This window comes from Dermacentor variabilis, chromosome 6 (genome assembly GCF_050947875.1).
Source record: "Dermacentor variabilis isolate Ectoservices chromosome 6, ASM5094787v1, whole genome shotgun sequence".
NCBI classification, from domain to species: domain Eukaryota; kingdom Metazoa; phylum Arthropoda; class Arachnida; order Ixodida; family Ixodidae; genus Dermacentor; species Dermacentor variabilis.
This window is the reverse complement of record NC_134573.1, coordinates 196082530-196098787: the sequence shown is the minus strand read 5'-3', so window position 1 is coordinate 196098787 and position 16258 is coordinate 196082530. Positions and strand designations below refer to the sequence as shown.

General features: G+C 45.0%; 2 protein-coding genes across 10 annotated transcripts in view; one reads left to right on the top strand and one right to left on the bottom strand.

Moving 5' to 3' along the window:
* LOC142586040 (E3 ubiquitin-protein ligase SHPRH) overlaps positions 1 to 16258 on the bottom strand; it is a 444374-nt gene that overhangs the window by 164220 nt on the left and 263896 nt on the right. For 4 of the 7 annotated variants that reach the window (XM_075697266.1, XM_075697264.1, XM_075697268.1 and 1 more), the window contains one exon: positions 12996 to 13088. The exons of 1 other annotated variant lie outside the window; for it this stretch is intronic. In XM_075697266.1, the coding sequence (XP_075553381.1) occupies positions 12996 to 13088 (93 nt within the window). The remainder of the gene's footprint in view (positions 1 to 12995; positions 13089 to 16258) is intronic. 2 more of the 7 variants (XM_075697270.1, XM_075697269.1) reach the window with 1 other exon arrangement.
* The window catches only part of LOC142586043 (uncharacterized), a 95147-nt gene that overhangs the window by 65532 nt on the left and 13357 nt on the right, over positions 1 to 16258 (top strand). For 2 of the 3 annotated variants that reach the window (XR_012829192.1, XM_075697274.1), the window contains exons 2-4: positions 8208 to 8315; positions 8387 to 8456; positions 8554 to 8658. Coding sequence is in view for 2 of the 3 variants with exons in the window: in XM_075697274.1 (XP_075553389.1) it covers positions 8244 to 8315; positions 8387 to 8456; positions 8554 to 8658 (247 nt within the window). In the remaining variant the exon portion in view is untranslated. Of the gene's footprint in view, positions 1 to 8207; positions 8316 to 8386; positions 8457 to 8553; positions 8659 to 13626; positions 13872 to 16258 lie in introns of those variants that run through there. The other variant, XM_075697273.1, reaches the window with a different exon arrangement.

Here is a 16258-nt window from a genome sequence, read left to right as displayed (position 1 = left end):
ATTTAAGCGGCAGGCGCTACTAAATGCTTGTGATGCACCGGCATCGTTCTCGCGCACTTCAAGTCTAGTAGGCTCCAAATTACCATATGGCTACGCTAGCCTTCCTGCATGAGGCCGATGGCGCTGCTCAACACAGGGATCACTGCGGTTGGTGAACCAGCATGATACATATGTAAGCTGTGCGCTTCGGCATTGACTTTTTGGCCTGCATACAGCCATAATATATGAGAGGGATCGCATAAAAAGAATGCGATGCCTATTTTTTAGGACAAAATTTCCGTAATACGTGTCAGTGTGTCGTAGAGAACGGAACGAACACAATCGGAAAAAAATTCGGTTATCATTCTCTTTCTCGAAAAAGCGAGAGAAAACGGGCTAACGCCGCAATAGGGCCTCGCATAGTCACGCCGCACAACGTTTATAAAAATATAACCGCTGATGCCTTATGCTTGGACCATGCGGTATATAGAACAAAGATATATGTAATCCAGCACCTACCACTGCTTATGACGCTCGCGCAGTTCGTAAACAGTCCCTTTACTGGACAAGCTTAATTCAGGCTGTAAGGTATGCTGCTATTACTTGCCAAAACTATTTTATTCAGAGGCGGAAACCTCATCCATGGAACCAAGTAGTCACGCAATTTAACCAGCTGCGAACAGGTTGAACGCTTGTTCAAGTATAACATCACCGCTCCTATCGTAGCAGAACGGTACCCACGCTGTTACAATCGTCGCGTATATTTCATGGCTCCTAAACCGCAGCTTAGAAATAGAGGGTAATACTGCAATAAGGTCAGATTAGTGATTGGAACATTAAGAACTACACAATTGATCTCCGAGGCTGACTGTAGGCTCAATTATGCGCGCACACATCGCGCTGCCTGTTCCGTCCACCTCAACGCCAGCAGAAATTCCGGCCATGATGCCTTAAACCACTTCAGCACGTCTCACAGAACCGCTTACCACGTAGAAGACGCACGTCATACTCAACAGACCACACGACCGCGAAAACAAGCGCCAGAACCTACCGCCGAGCGTATACCTATCATGCAAAAGACCGCTTTCACCCAAGCCAGTATGGCGCTGCTCATAGGCGGCGCCACTGCGTTCACAATATGGCGGCGCCTACGAAAAAACGGTCTATAGGGCGAACCTGTGCCCACAAAAGCAAGTTACACTCAAAGGAGAGCAATGCTGGCCAATACGATCGGTGGTCATTGAAATATGATCAGCGAGTCAAGCGTGTTGGCTTTTATAGATCAGTTGTCGAATGTTCCAGAGTAATCGCTGGGAGCCGTGTGCCTTCCACAAAGTTCTACGCCATTCGCGCCACGCAGGCATGCAATCAGATTAGACAAGGTTCGGCGACAACAGACAGTGGATAGAAGCACCGATAACATTCTAGAAACTTCCAATACATGTAGATGCGTCCTGTGCTGAGCGATAACATTTGTTAGACGGTAAAAGCGCTCACCCGTAAAAGATAAACAAGTTCATATGTCAATACTATACTATACTGTCCAAGAACGGGAATGCCTCGCTGTGGTGTGGGTTGCCGATAGATTCCGACCATATGTAGAATTCACATCATTTGAGGTGCATTGTGACCATGCATCATTGGCTTGGATGTTTACAACTGAGCAGACATCGTGCAAAGTGCGACGTTGGGTGTTGAGATTACAAGGGTTCAAGTGTGCCATAAGGCATCATAAAGGACAGGCCAACATCCCAGCGGATGCACTAAGCAGGTGCCCCATCCCCTCTTCCGAATCTGCTCAGCCTTGTTTGGCGGAGGACTGGTTTCCAATCAAAGTGCAAGAGCCACAACAAACCATTCGATTTGAACTAGCAGCCCCTGTTGACGTCACTGATGTGTCCCCATTCGCCGACAGTGCAAAGTTCTGGTTGGAACAACACAAGGATCCACTGCTGCTGTAGCTGCTACAATACTTAGAGTTCGGCCTGCTACCTGCTGACGCTAAAGAGTCCAAGAGGGTACAGGACCTAGCTGATGGCAGCGAAATCTTGAACAATGGTATTATTATGTACACAGTCGGTGAATGTAAGGTCGCCTGGCTTCCCCAACACTTACAAGACATGGCACTGAAAAAGGAGCATGACCACCCCCTAAGTGGGCATTTAGACTTTTTTAAAACTTGGAAACATGTGAAGAGCCAGTTCACATGGCTCGGTATCCACTCCGATATCTCCTGTTATATCCACAGCTGCCAGCAGTGCCAGGCTTTCAAACTTCAATGGCAAAAACCAAAAGGACTGATGGACAGTTCATGGGCTACCCACCCAATGCAGCAGCTAAGTGTAGACCTTATTGGGCCACTGCCCACAACCCCTCGGTGCCACAAGTACGCCCTGGTGGTGCTGGACAAGTTCACGAAGTTTGTGAAGCTTTTCCCATTACGTGCGCCTACCTCCAAATTGATCATCGATAAAATGATCTATGTTTTTTGCCAGCATGGTGTGCCTAGCTCCATCTCTAGTGACAATGGCAAACCATTCATAAGCAAACTGTGGAAAGGCATTCTTCAGCACTGGGGAATCAAGGAGAGCCACACAGTCCCATACAGACCAGCAGGACAGATTGTGGAATGCCATAACACAACAGTTAAACAATGCCTGGTGGGCTACTGCATTTTCCATAGGGACTGGGACAAAATGCTGCTCGAAGTGGCATTTGCGATGCGCACGTCTGAAGGTATAGTTACTGGCATTACGCTTGCCTTCTTGTGCTATGGGCGGGAACTACGGAACCCATGGAGCCATCAAAATCAGGCGGCTGGCACCAAGGTGCCCCTTTCTGTGCCTCATGCCCTTGCTGCTGAACTGGATACATACCTTCGAGATGGCTGAGCCTCTGCACAGGACCACCAAACTTTGGCAAAAGCCAGCCAGGCAAAGTATTACAACAAAAAGTGCACTTCAGCTACCTTCCAGGTTGGAGACTTGGTTCTCCGGGACACGCACCCACTAAGTAAGGCATACATTGGATTCACAGCCAAGTTTGCCGCTCGACGGACAGGGCCATTTAGAGTGGCACTGCACACACTGGATGCAATACCTACAGACTCAGACCCGGCTACAGGGAAACAGAAAGGCCTCGCGAATGCAGACCAGCTGAGCCCTTATCACGTGCCTTGGAAGCCCTCCTCACAGGATAAAAAGGGGGGGGGGGATCTGTGAGGGTACCGGGTCGACGCCAGGTGGCGCAGAGTCGCAGGCACGAGACGGTAGGCAACTGTGTAGAGTAGCAGGCACGGGACGGTAGGCAACAGTGTGTGGCGGGGAGGGAGAACATGGAAGGCGTGTCTGCGTGGTCGGCATGCAGGGAACATGCGACAATGAACTGAGTGAGTAAAGTAATCGGCGGAGCAAGCCGCGTGCGGTGCGGCGGGACGGAACGCAGACTGCGTGTGTGTGCATGCACCGAGGATTTCCCAAAATAAATAATGTACTTGACAGCGCTAAACAGACAAGGTCACAGGCAAAGAAGAATACGACACGGGCGCTATGGAATTCATCTTCACTACGAAAAGCGCAGTGCTTACTACACAACCCTGCGGGACATGATTTTCTTGGACAAAGACTCAGGACAATGTTGTACCCATACAGACTTGAAATGTTCGGTCTGATAGAAAATTGGCCAGACAGTTGAGCATTCTGCCGCATATTCCTAGTGTTGCTAGATCTTGTAATATACCATACCTCCATATGGTGTCGTACGCTTTTTTTAGGTCGAAAGAGACTGCTAGGTAGTGTTGTTTGTAAAGGAATGCCTCACGTATGGTATGTTTAAGACATAAAAGATGGTCAGTTGTTGAGTAGCCTTTCTTGTAACCACACTGGTGAGTATCTAGTAAGTTATCTGTTTCAAGAATGTATGTCAATCTTATCTTTATTATGCTTTCATGTGATTTTTCTAGGAAACTTGTTAGTGCTATAGGTCTATAGCTGCTGGGAGTATTTGGTGACTTTTTCGCTTTCACGAAGTGAACAGTAACTGCTTTTTTTCCCCTCTTCAGGCATTGAAGATCTCATTGAAGAAATGCAACAAGGCCTCCGCTACTTTCTGAGACAACTGGGCCAGCATAGCGTAATTTATTTTGTTAGAACCAGGAGCTGTCTTCTTACCAGAAGAAATTACTCCGTTTATTCCATAGAGCGTTAAAGGGGCATTAAATGGCCTATCTGAACTTCCCGTTGTCGGAAGCTTTTGTTTTTCTGCGAACTGTTGGTGTTTTAGAAAGGTAGCGGTATAGTTTGCTGAGCTAGACATGGTGTAGTTGTGCTGGCCTAATGTGTCTGCTTGTTCCCGTAGACTTATTTGCATGCCTGGAGCTGAGAGTATGGGAATGGTGTAGGGAGCATAATCACTCCTAAACTTGCAAACTTGGTCCCATACTCTCTTGAATGCAGTTCATCTGTTCATCGATTAATTTACCTTTTCCATGAGTGTTTTTCAGCTTGCCTACAGATATACCTTGTTTTGGGCTGCAGCAGTGGCGTAGAGGTGAAAACCCGCCTCGCGTGCAAGAGGTCCGTGGTTCGAATCCCGGTGCCGCGCAATTTTTCACCGGATTAAAAAGAAAAAAAAAAGATCCGCATGTTGATAAAATTGCACAAACAGGCCTGCAGTGTGGCCTGATCCCGGTGACCAGAACCGGTAACGCACTCCCTCACCAGAGCAGGATTGGCCACCCTGGTGCAGTACTTGGCCACAACCTCCTATGAACACAACAATCAAACCCCGGCCCTCAGTCCCCAGCAGCTGCGAAGCAACTGACCACGGCGGCGGTCAGACCTGCGACACAGCAGAGGGTGCTAAGAATCACTGGCTCCGGACAGGCCGCCATTGGAATATGAACCTGGCAACGTTTAACGCTAGAACGTTATCTAGTGAGGCGAGTCTAGCAGTGGTATTGGAGGAATTAGAGGGCAGTAAATGGGATATAATAGGGCTCAGTGAAGTTAGGAGGCCAAAAGAAACATATACAGTGCTAAAGAGCGGGCACGTCCTGTGCTACGAGGGCTTAGCGGAGAGACGAGAACTAGGAGTCGGATTCCTGATTAATAAGAGTATAGCTGGTAACATACAGGAATTCTATAGCATTAACGAGAGGGTGGCAGGTCTTGTTGTAAACCTAATAAGAGGTACAAAATGAAGGTTGTACAGGTCTACGCCTCTACATCCAGTCATGATGACCAGGAAGTCGAAAGCTTCTATGAAGACGTGGAATCGGCGATGGGTAGAGTGAAAACAAAATACACTATACTAATGGCCGACTTTAATGCCAAGGTAGGCAAGAAGCAGGCTGGAGACAAGGCAGTGGGGAAGTATGGCATAGGCACTAGGAATAGCAGGGGAGAGTTATTATAGTAGAGTTTACGGAACAGAATAATATGCGGATAATGAATACCTTCTTTCACAAGCGGGATAGCCAAAAGTGGACATGGAGGAGCCCGAACGGCGAGACTAGAAATGAAATAGACTTCATACTCTGCGCTAACCCTGGCATCATACAAGACGTGGACGTGCTCAGCAAGGTGCGCTGCAGTGACGATAGGATGCTTAGAACGACAGAAAGCTGAGCTAGTTGGTAAGGATTCATTATGCAAAATAGAAGTGAGGCGTGCAGACAGGACACAAGAGTAGAGAAGTGGACAACTTCTTGTTGTCCACTTCTTTACTCTTGTTTCCTGTCTGCACGCCTCACTTCTATTTTGCATAATGGACCATAGGATGGTAAGAACTTGAATTAGCCTAGACCTGAGGAGGGAAAGGGAGAAACAGGTACATAAGAAGCTGATGAATGAGTTAGCGGGAAGAGGGAAAATAGAGGAATTCCAAATCAAGCTACAGAACAGGTATTCGGTATTAACTCAGGAAGAAGGCCTTAGTGTTGAAGCAATGAACGACAATCTTGTGGGCATCATTAAGGAGTGTGCAATAGAAGTTGGTGGTAACTCCGTTAGACAGGATACCAGTCAGCTGTCGCAGGAGACGAAAGATCTGATCAAGAAACGCCAATGTATGAAAGCCTCGAACCCTACAGCTAGAATAGAACTGGAAGAACTTTTGAAGATAATTAACAAGAGTAAGACAGCTGAAACAAGGAAGTATAATATGGATAGAATTGAACATGCTCTGAGGAACGGAGGAAGCCTAAAAGCAGTGAAGAAGAAACTAGGAATTGGCAAGAGTCAGATGTATGCGTTAAGAGACAAAGCCGGCAATATCATTACTAATATGGATGAGATAGTTCAAGTGGCTGAGGAGTTCTATAGAGATTTATACAGTACCACTGCCACCCACGACGATAATGGAAGAGAGAATAGTCTTGAGGGATACGAAATCCCACAGATAATGCCGGAAGAAGTAAAGAAAGCCTTGGGAGCTATGCAAAGGGGGAAGACAGCTGGGGAGTATCAGGTAACAGCATGTTTGTTAAAGGATGGTGGGCAGATTGTTATAGAGAAACTGGCCACCCTGTATCGCAATGCCTCATGACCTCGAGCGTACCGGAATCTTGGAAGAACGCTAACATGATCCTAATCCATAAGAAAGGGAACGCCAAGGCCTTGAAAAATTATAGACTGATCAGCTTACTGTCCGTTGCGTACAAAGTATTTACTAAGGTAATTGCAAATAGAATCAGGAACACCTTAGACTTCCGTCAACCAAAGGACCAGGATTCCGTAAAGGCTACTCAACAATAGACCATATTCACACCATCAATCAGGTGATAGAAAAATGTGCGAAATATAACCAACCTTTATATATAGCTTTCATTGATTACGAGAAAGCGTTTGATTCAGTCGAAATCTCAGCAGTCATGGATGCATTGCGGAATCAGGGTGTAGAAGAGCCGTATGTAAAAATACTGAAAGATATCTATAGCGGCTCCACAGCCACCGTAGTCCTCCATAAAGAAAGCAACAAAATCCCAATAAAGAAAGGCGTCAGGCAGGGAGATACAATATCTCCAATGCTATTCACAGCGTGTGTACAGGAGGTATTCAGAGACCTGCATTGGGAAGAATTGGGGATAAGAGTTAATGGAGAATACCTAAGTAACTTGCAATTCGCTGATGATATTGCCTTGCTTAGTAACTCAGGGGACCAACTGCAATGCATGCTCACTGACCTCGAGAGGCAAAGCCGAAGGGTGGGTCTAAAAATTAATGTGCAGAAAACTAAAGTAATGTTTACCAGTCTCGGAAGAGAACAGCAGTTTACGATAGGTAGTGAGGCACTGGAAGTGGTAAGGGAATACATATACTTAGGGCAGGTAGTGACTGCGGATCTGGATCATGAGAATGAAATAATCAGAAGAATGAGAATGGGCTGGGGTGCGTTTGGCAGGCATTCTCAAATCACGAACAGCAGGTTGCCACTATCCCTCAAAAGGAAAGTGTATAACAGTTGTGTGTTACCAGTACTCACATATGGGGCAGAAACCTGGAGGCTTACGAAAAGGGTTCTGCTGAAATTGAGGACGACGCAACGAGCTATGGAAAGAAGAATGATGGGTGTAACGTTAAGGGATAAGAAAAGAGCAGATTGGGTGAGGGAACAAACGCAATGATATCCTAGTTGAAATCAAGAAAAAGAAATGGGCATGGGCAGGACACGTAATGAGGCAGAAAGATAACCGATGGTCATTAAGAGCTACGGAATGGATTCCAAGGGAACGGAAGCGTAGCAGAAGGCAGCAGAAAGTTAGGTGGGCGGATGAGATTAAGAAGTTTGCAGGGACAACATGGCCACAATTAGTACATGACCAGGATAGTTGGGGAAGTATGGGAGAGGCCTTTGCCCTGCAGTGGGCGTAACCATGCTGCTGCTGATGATGATATCTTGCTTTTGCATTCACTTTTTCGAGTGACAGAAGATTACCTTGCATTGGGTAGCTTCAAAAGATACCCTACGCTTTGTTATGAAGTTTTTTAGCTTCTGTGCACTCGATCGTCCATCAGGGATTTAGTTTTTTCCTTAAGAATCCAGTTTTTGGGGAATAGCCTCTTATGCCGCAGCAACTATGCAAGCACTCCTGAGGCCTCTGTGACACTGCCCCCACCTGCGTCACATCTCCATAACTTCTCGAAATGTATGGCAATTGCATTCTTGCTTCACAGAACAAGATTTTTTCTTTAACAGTTAATGCAATTACTTCCTTTTCTTTTTTCCAGCAAGGGCAAGACCGCGAGTAAGCTGGATGGTCTCCTATGCAGTTAACACAATGTGGGGAAGAAGTGCAATTGTCAGATTGGTTATCATTGGAGCTGCATTTAGCACAGGTAGTTTGTCGTCGGCATGCATGTGAAGCATGTTCAAACCTTTGACATTTGAAACATCGTCTGGCTTTCAGGATATATGGTCTGACATTTACTTTGACTTACCCTGCATCCATCAAGGTAGGCATTACGCTTGTTCCAAAGGTGAGTATAACATGTTTTATGTGGGGATTTCTCGGGCATTTCTGCGGATGACAATTCTTTGTAATTTGGTCATGCATTGTTCCTGGAAACCCTCCAGGAGTTCCTCATCACTCAAGCCAAGAAAATCCTGCTCAGATATCACACGCCTGCTTGTATTTAGTGTTCTGTGGGCTGAAATTGTCACTGTCGCGTCGCCATACTGGTAAGTTCCAAGAGCTCTTGCGCTTGATCTTTGTCATTTAATTCTAGGAGGAGGTCCCCACTACGCATTTTGTAGGCATTGTAGGTCGGTCCAATGTTGTTTTTCATGCACTTGGCTACCAGGAATGGATAGAGCTTTCTTAGTGGTATGTTGTCTTTGTTGTGTACTACACAGTACTTAGGAAATGATGGAGCATTGCTCCAAAGGGAAACTGGAACGATGCTTCGGTGTGGAATCTTTCAGATGTCGATCATAGACAACAGAAGTTTGCACTACCCTAAGAAAATGTCTATGTTCAGCAACAGAGCTGATCGCCCACATCGAAGCCCAACGAGGGGACGCGGCAGAGCTTGCACACAAGTCTGCATGATGCCAGTCATATGCTGCTACTATAACCAAACATGGTGTCCCCAAGGTAGGATAGCCACACAGGGTTAACCCTTGCCGCCAGGGAGAAAGTAAATGGAAAAGAGAAGACAGGAAAGGCCAAAAAGTGAGAGGGAGAGGAGTATTTGAGGAGAGAGAGACGGGAAAAGGCAACTGCCAGTTTCTTCCAGGTGGGTCAGTCTGGAGGTGCCGTCTATGTGAAGCAGATGTTGCCTCAGCCAGGGGGCCTTAAAGGCCTGAAATCCCGGCATTGGCTCAACCCCCAGGATCCCCCTTTCCTCAGACACAGCTAAGCCACGCATGGCTACACGCGGGAGGGTCAAACCCTCATCTGCTCGAGTATGTGGTGTTGCAACACACCAAACGCCTGCTGATACATACGCCCCTGCAGGGTGTGGCCGAGCTGAGAAGGCATGACATCGTGCACTGTACTTAAAGGCCTGAACACCCAACATTGGCTCAACCCCCAGGATCCCCCTTTCCCCAGACACAGCTAAGCCACACATGGCTACACGCGGGAGGGTCCAACCCTCATCTGCTCGAGTATGTGGTGTTGCAACACACCAAATGACTGCTGATACATACGCCCCTGCAGGGTGTGGCCAAGCTGAGAAGGCATGACATCGTGCACTGTATTCCCGCTCATATAGTGCTGGCGGTTGCGTAATCTCAAGTATCAGGGATGCATTGCAGCGAGAGGCAGACAAAGCATTAGCTCCCCGTTGCCAGTATGTTTCATAATAGCGTTGTGCCATTGCGGGCGACACAATCAGCTGCGAGGGTGGAGTGGACACAAATGCATGGCTGGCTTCACATTGGTACGAACAATGTGAAGATATCATTGACATGGCATGAAACCATATTTTACATCACCAGCTCTCAAATTCACAAAAAATTTTTTTTTCTTTTTCGAATTCAAATTTTCCTTTTCTGCTTACCCATTTTTTCTGAAGATCTTTCGGCCACTTCTGTGTAAGAAAGTCTATTGGCGAGCTTACTTATTTGTGTAAAAGATGAAACTTCAATATAACGAAACAAATTGCCAATTATACTGACTTCCTTAAATCAAGGTTTAACCGTATACGAAGTGGCCCAAGCTAGTGGATAACTGGGGTCACTGAGTTAGTGTAAGAGGACAAACAGGCAGACGGATGGATGTATGGACAGGTCGATGGATGGACTCGAAATGCCTGAAGTAGGCAAAGAATGCTAATTGTCTAGAAAAACAAGGGATAAATAGTCATTTTTAACACTCCTAATTAAGACATAAGCATTTAAGTTTCACAACACATTGTACTTAGGGTGCCCCACAAATATTAAGTTTCCGAACATTATATTTGTGGGGCATCTTGTGGGGCATCCTGTGGGACATCCTGTGGGGCATCTTGTGGGGAATCTGTGGGGCATCTGCGAAAAACGGCAATGTCTGCCATTTTTGGCAGACATTTCATCCCAAAGAAGATGAAAACCTTTTAAAATGTCTCATATAACACCTCTAAACGAGATGAAAAGCAGGGTTTTACAATTTTCTAACCACTAATCGACACACACACTTCAAGATTTGCTTCCATATCGCCCCTTACATTCCCCAGATTTTTTTTAAATATAAACTTCACGAGAGAAATTTTTTTTGTGCATACCATAAGAACTTGCATATGTTTTGAGCACTTCTGGTTGCATTAGCACTTCACTGTAAAAGGCGCACATGCAGCCCACTCTCTCCTGTTGATGCTACACTAACACTTTTCTGGGGCCGACAACAGGTGTGACATGCTGTCAAAAGGTATCCTCCTTTTCCAGCACAATGCTCACAGAAAGTGGCTCATCACAATCTAAGTATACTATTGAAAACTTTGAAAGTTTGTGGTGCCAAGTTCTAACCTAGACATTTATTGCGATACCAACTATGTGGACATTCCAAGCGCATTCCTGCTATCGGCGTCGCCATGAGGTTCCGTATAAAGTCCAAGGGCGATAAAATCGTTACCACGCACAGTATGCTGTAAGTGCGAGTGAAAGCATGCGAGGGTAAGTCGACGATCGCGGCTCAATCTCACATATGAAAGGGAGCAAAGAAGGGAGGAAACGCGCAGTCTTCCGTCGCACGCAATGCTCTGTGGCGAGGGTAGGGAGGGGAGGGGGGGGGGGGCGGCATTTCACTTTGGGCTGCCCACCCGAGCCGCTTTAGATGCAGCACGAAGGTCTGTTCGCTCACTGCAGTTGCCATGCTTCCTTACTCCAGCGTTTTGACAGCGAGTTTCCACGATCGAGTGAGATGTGTTGATGTTTACTTGTGCATGCATGACATCATGCTTGTTAATTTAGATAGTATGCATACGTTTGAAAGTTTACGCAGCCAATAAAGCTACTATCCTTACTTCCCATAGCTGTCCACTAATTTGCTATCGCAATTGATGTTTCACTTTCTTCTCTATCTTTCTTTATTATGTCTTTTTTTCTTTTATGGGGAGGAAAGTATTTATATGACTCTAACACCTACACATCTGGTGACAAGTTAGGATTAAAGCTTTCACAAGCATTTTCAATATGGGAACAGCACTAGAAACACAGGCACAGATGAATGCACATGGATAACGACATGTTGCGCTGACTAACAACTGATTTATTGATACAATAAACGAGGATTTGCAGTAGAACCTTGTTCACACATTTCGCGAAAAAAACTCTAAACAAAACATATACATGCAATTCGAAGTCACTAAACAAAGAAATTTGGCAGACTCAACCGTAGTTGACATTTACGTAGTGCAAAGCATTGCGCGAATCGTTGTAGCACAGGACACCGACACGCGTCGAGCTGCTGGGGCCTGAACGGCCTGAGACGCACATTGTCATTTTTGCAGCTTTGGCAATCTTACGTTTGCACTCCTCGAATTCAGCCTGGGCCAGCACATTCTTCAAGCAGGGCACTTTGGTGCAAGCTTTTGGCGTGCACACTAAGCACGAATCATTGTGGCAGGACACGACGATGTGCATCAAGCTGGTGGGGGTCCAAGCAGCCCAAGACGCATTGTCGTTTTTCTATTGTGTAGTGTTTTAAGACGGTGATAGGAAACTCAAAGGAAATCAAGCTGGTGGGTGACACTAGAATATGATCCTGTCAGAGCAAAACAAGACGTTCACTTCGGCGCAGTTGGGTTATCGCCTATTAAAGGCATGCAGTACACTTCCATTGACACTACACCACGCAAGCTGTGACACAGATAGATGAATATGCTTATCACAATAGGGTTGGCGACGATAGCTGTGAATGTAGCTTGTGAGCTTCGGAGATTTGCACCTGACAAGGGCAGTTGAGCACTGCAGGGAAGTTGCTGCAACAGGCGCCTACTATTCTCAATTATGTCTCGCGTCTTTTTTTGCTTACATGGAATCTAGTGGACGGAAAACATATCATGATCGCAGTTTGGCGAAGGCTGAACATTAGAGTAGAAAGATAGTGTTTTCCAAGAACATATCAACCGGTAGAAAAAATGCATAACTGCATTGGGTTCTTCTTTGTGTTCTTTATCACAAAGGTTGGTGCCTGGAACTCGTACGAAACAGGATCATATCAATGAAGTTCAACCGTAAATACACTAAAGGGCATCATCAAAGGCATAAAAAACATGAAAAAGACGATCATATCAATAAATCAGTTGACATATCATAAATCTGTGTTTGATATGTCAATCATGATGTATCGATAAATAAGTCGTTAGTCGCCACAATGTTTCATTTTTCCTGTACCTTCACCTGTGTCCATGTTTCTGGCATTGTTCACGCATTGAAGATCAACAACCAACTACCCAATGCTGTCACTTTAACAGATTTCACAAGCAATTAGACGAAGTATGTTTTTAGTGTATCACCAAGCATTTTCTTTCAATAGTGAGATGGAGCAATAAAAATCAATGTTATGGACATGCAACATGGCTATAAAAACTCACGCTGGAGAACACAAGGGCCTTGGCATCAGAGTCATCAGCCTTTATCTCCAGAATTGTCTCTACGATGCCACCTATCTTGGTGGTGTGGCTGCCCTGGAACAAGTCACATTCTCTATGAACCATAACACAAGTAGAGTCACTGCCAAGGAAAATAAAATAGATAAGCATGGAAATTTGCTTCAAATTCCCTCAACACGAACCAAGCCAAGAATGTCAGGTTGATAATGTTGAACACCACAAAATGTGAAATAATATTCAACACTGTAATCTCTACCATCTTCACTAAATGGTCAACAGTAAAAACATATGAACTGTTCCAACATGGTATACCTGAAATATAGCATGAAATCTACAAACATTGCAGCAGCACAATAACAATGATAAAAAAAAATTGCAGAAGTGTATGCCAATATGAGCAACTCATACATGAGAGACAGCGAAGCTGTGTAAGCTAGTTCGTACACCCTTTGAAGATATATGAAGGGTCTGTTTAACCACTGCCCACCCAAAACTACACAAATGGCTTTCCCTAGATGCGGTGCAATTCCTTCTCAAATGCTTGAGTATATAGCCGAGCTAAGTACTTCTATAGCATCCATCTATCTGATACATGTTCCTCTCCTCTACACAGAGCTTCTACCAAAACCGGCATCTAGCTGCAAATTCCAAAAGCCTTGTAGGGCTGCTTTGCAGACTGATGCTAGTGATTATTCATCACCAATGCTGGCGTCCACCTGCACACTCTCACTGACGTCCTAGCCATACGGATACTACCATGCAGGCTACATTGCTGGCTGATCTGTGGCTGATATTTGGTACCGTCGACTTCCAACGTGGCGCTGGTAATATGCAACATGAGAATAAATAAACTATGGATTACCGGCCAAAATAAACTGTACAAATAAGTTGTTGCCTATTCGAGTGAGATGTACGCAAGGTAACTTTAATTTTATAATCATCAATAATGATGTTCCAAAGAGATTATATGGTTAGCTGTTCTTCTATTCACACTTGATACTGATCACACTACCAGCCTTCATTAATGGCTCTCACCCCTCCACACAATACTGTCCTTAAGAGCTTTACTGTAAGAGACAGACAAAAAAAGTCAGGACAATTTCTATGGATCTTGGTGAGATATGATAATCTAAAAAGGAGTAAGATGGCTCTTGCCCTATCTTGCTTTACACAGCACACTATCAGAATCACAGTAATCAAACACAGGAACATCACCTCGCAAGATGCATGTAAAGTGCTGTGGCTGTTGAGAGGACCCTAAGTGTAATACTGTAAAGGGGTGCAAACACAGTGAGATTTGTAGGCTTTGAGGCATGCCTCTTCGCCTTTGTGTTTCTTCGTTTTACCCCATCCTTCTCAACGGCCCCATGAAGTGGTGCAAAGGCTCCGACTCCTTGTCTAGGGATCTTGGCTGGAAGAGAGCCATATTGTGCGAATACACTTTAGGTACACCTGATGTCAAAGGTGCAGACACTCAGGCACACTAGAGTGTGGTCTCATAAATCTTGAAGGCTGCAGAATCCATTGATACCCTTCTGGACGTTTTGTTTTATGCTTATTTTGTTGAACAGTAATTTTCACATTAAATTTCAATCACGGAAAAAAGGATTTCATATCTTCTGATGCTACCTTTAATGTGACCCATTAAAGTACATTCTGTGAAGCAGGAGTAAGGTCATACTGAAACTTTCTCTGTAGGGGTGTGCGAATACCGAATAGTAGATCTCGAATCAAAGATCGAAAATTAGAAAATTTATCTCAAAGTTTAATGCTTACAAATTTCATGCAGGGAAACACGATGGTGCACATGCTTGGGAGTCTACTAACATTACATAACAAAAATGTTGCAAGCTATCAGTAACTTAGGAACCGAAATGTACAATATTGTTGTGTTTCTAACGTAATAAGTACACTGATAACAAGACAATATTGGTTTTTAAACAAAGTCATAAAGAAGGGGAAATTGTAGTGTGCGGTATTAGAAGACTGACCTGGTTGTTTCTGCCGACCAGTACTTCCGACCGCTGAGTTTCCAACATCACAACGCTGGAGCCTTTAACTTGATGCTCAGAAATCCTATAAGGTGCCATACACCTAATAAGAGTAAGATCTACTCTTACTGGAAACCCAAATTGTAAGGGATCCGTATGCATATCCTAGACATCCTCATGCGTATCCTAGACAAGCAAGTTGCATTATTTTCAGAATGCTTTTCTTTCGCGCAGTGTGGTCAGTGATTCAGTCAAGTATCAGAAATGAGAAGTTCTTTGACAACATGAAGGCCTGGTGGGGAGCAACAATGGCCCACAAATTTTATGCATGCGCTTGTCCTATCTTAATCTGTGCATAGAATTTTTAGTGAGCCCTCTCAGCAGTTATGGTAAACACGATCCTTAATGAGGTAGAGGCATGCCATGAGTCCCGAGGCCACAATGTTCTGTGCATGGGAGAGGTGATGGTCTCCCCCCTTTCAATCTGCCACCAGCCCTCCCCTTGCTTTCACATTCAAGCTTTCCCTTTCATCCATGTCGCTGTTTCAGAGCCCAGCTCCTGAAACTTTTTGTTCCGTGGAAAAGGGAGGGGAAATTCGTGAAAAAATTCTGAGAATTCTGTAAATTTGTGAGAAAATTTTGGGGGGTTTAGAGCCCCCCCCTGCTACGCCAATGATGGTGAGAGCTGTGCGTTGATCTCTGATGCAATGGATCTAAGGTTTGCACAAATCACCGGCTGCACTGGCACCATTTTGACCAAAAGGTTCGGTTCCATGTAAGGGCCACACATCATCAAAATCGTGAAAAAAAGTGCAGCCATTACATGGGTCCATACAGTATTTGCCCGGTTCTACTACAGCCTCGAATCAAACATGCGCCCACTTTTTATGTGTCCAAAGTAGAAAACTAAGGCAGGAATGACATTAAAGCTCCTAAACGAAGTAGAAATCTAATGCGCACCCAATATTTTAGTAAGAAATGCTGTAGAACAATGGCAGCTGGTTAACTAAGTTCAGCTACACCACACAGTCGTCTTAAAGGGACATTAAAGGCAAATACTAAGACGGCGTGGACTGTTTACATACCATTCCAGAAACATTACAATGCTTGTTTTGTGCCAAGAAAAGACTTAGTTTACGAGAAAATTGCACCTAAAGGGTCCGAATACCTTTTTCAAAATTCAAAACTCTCACCACCCAACCGAGGGAGTGGGGACGTTACATCATCATCATCATCATCATCATCATCATCCTG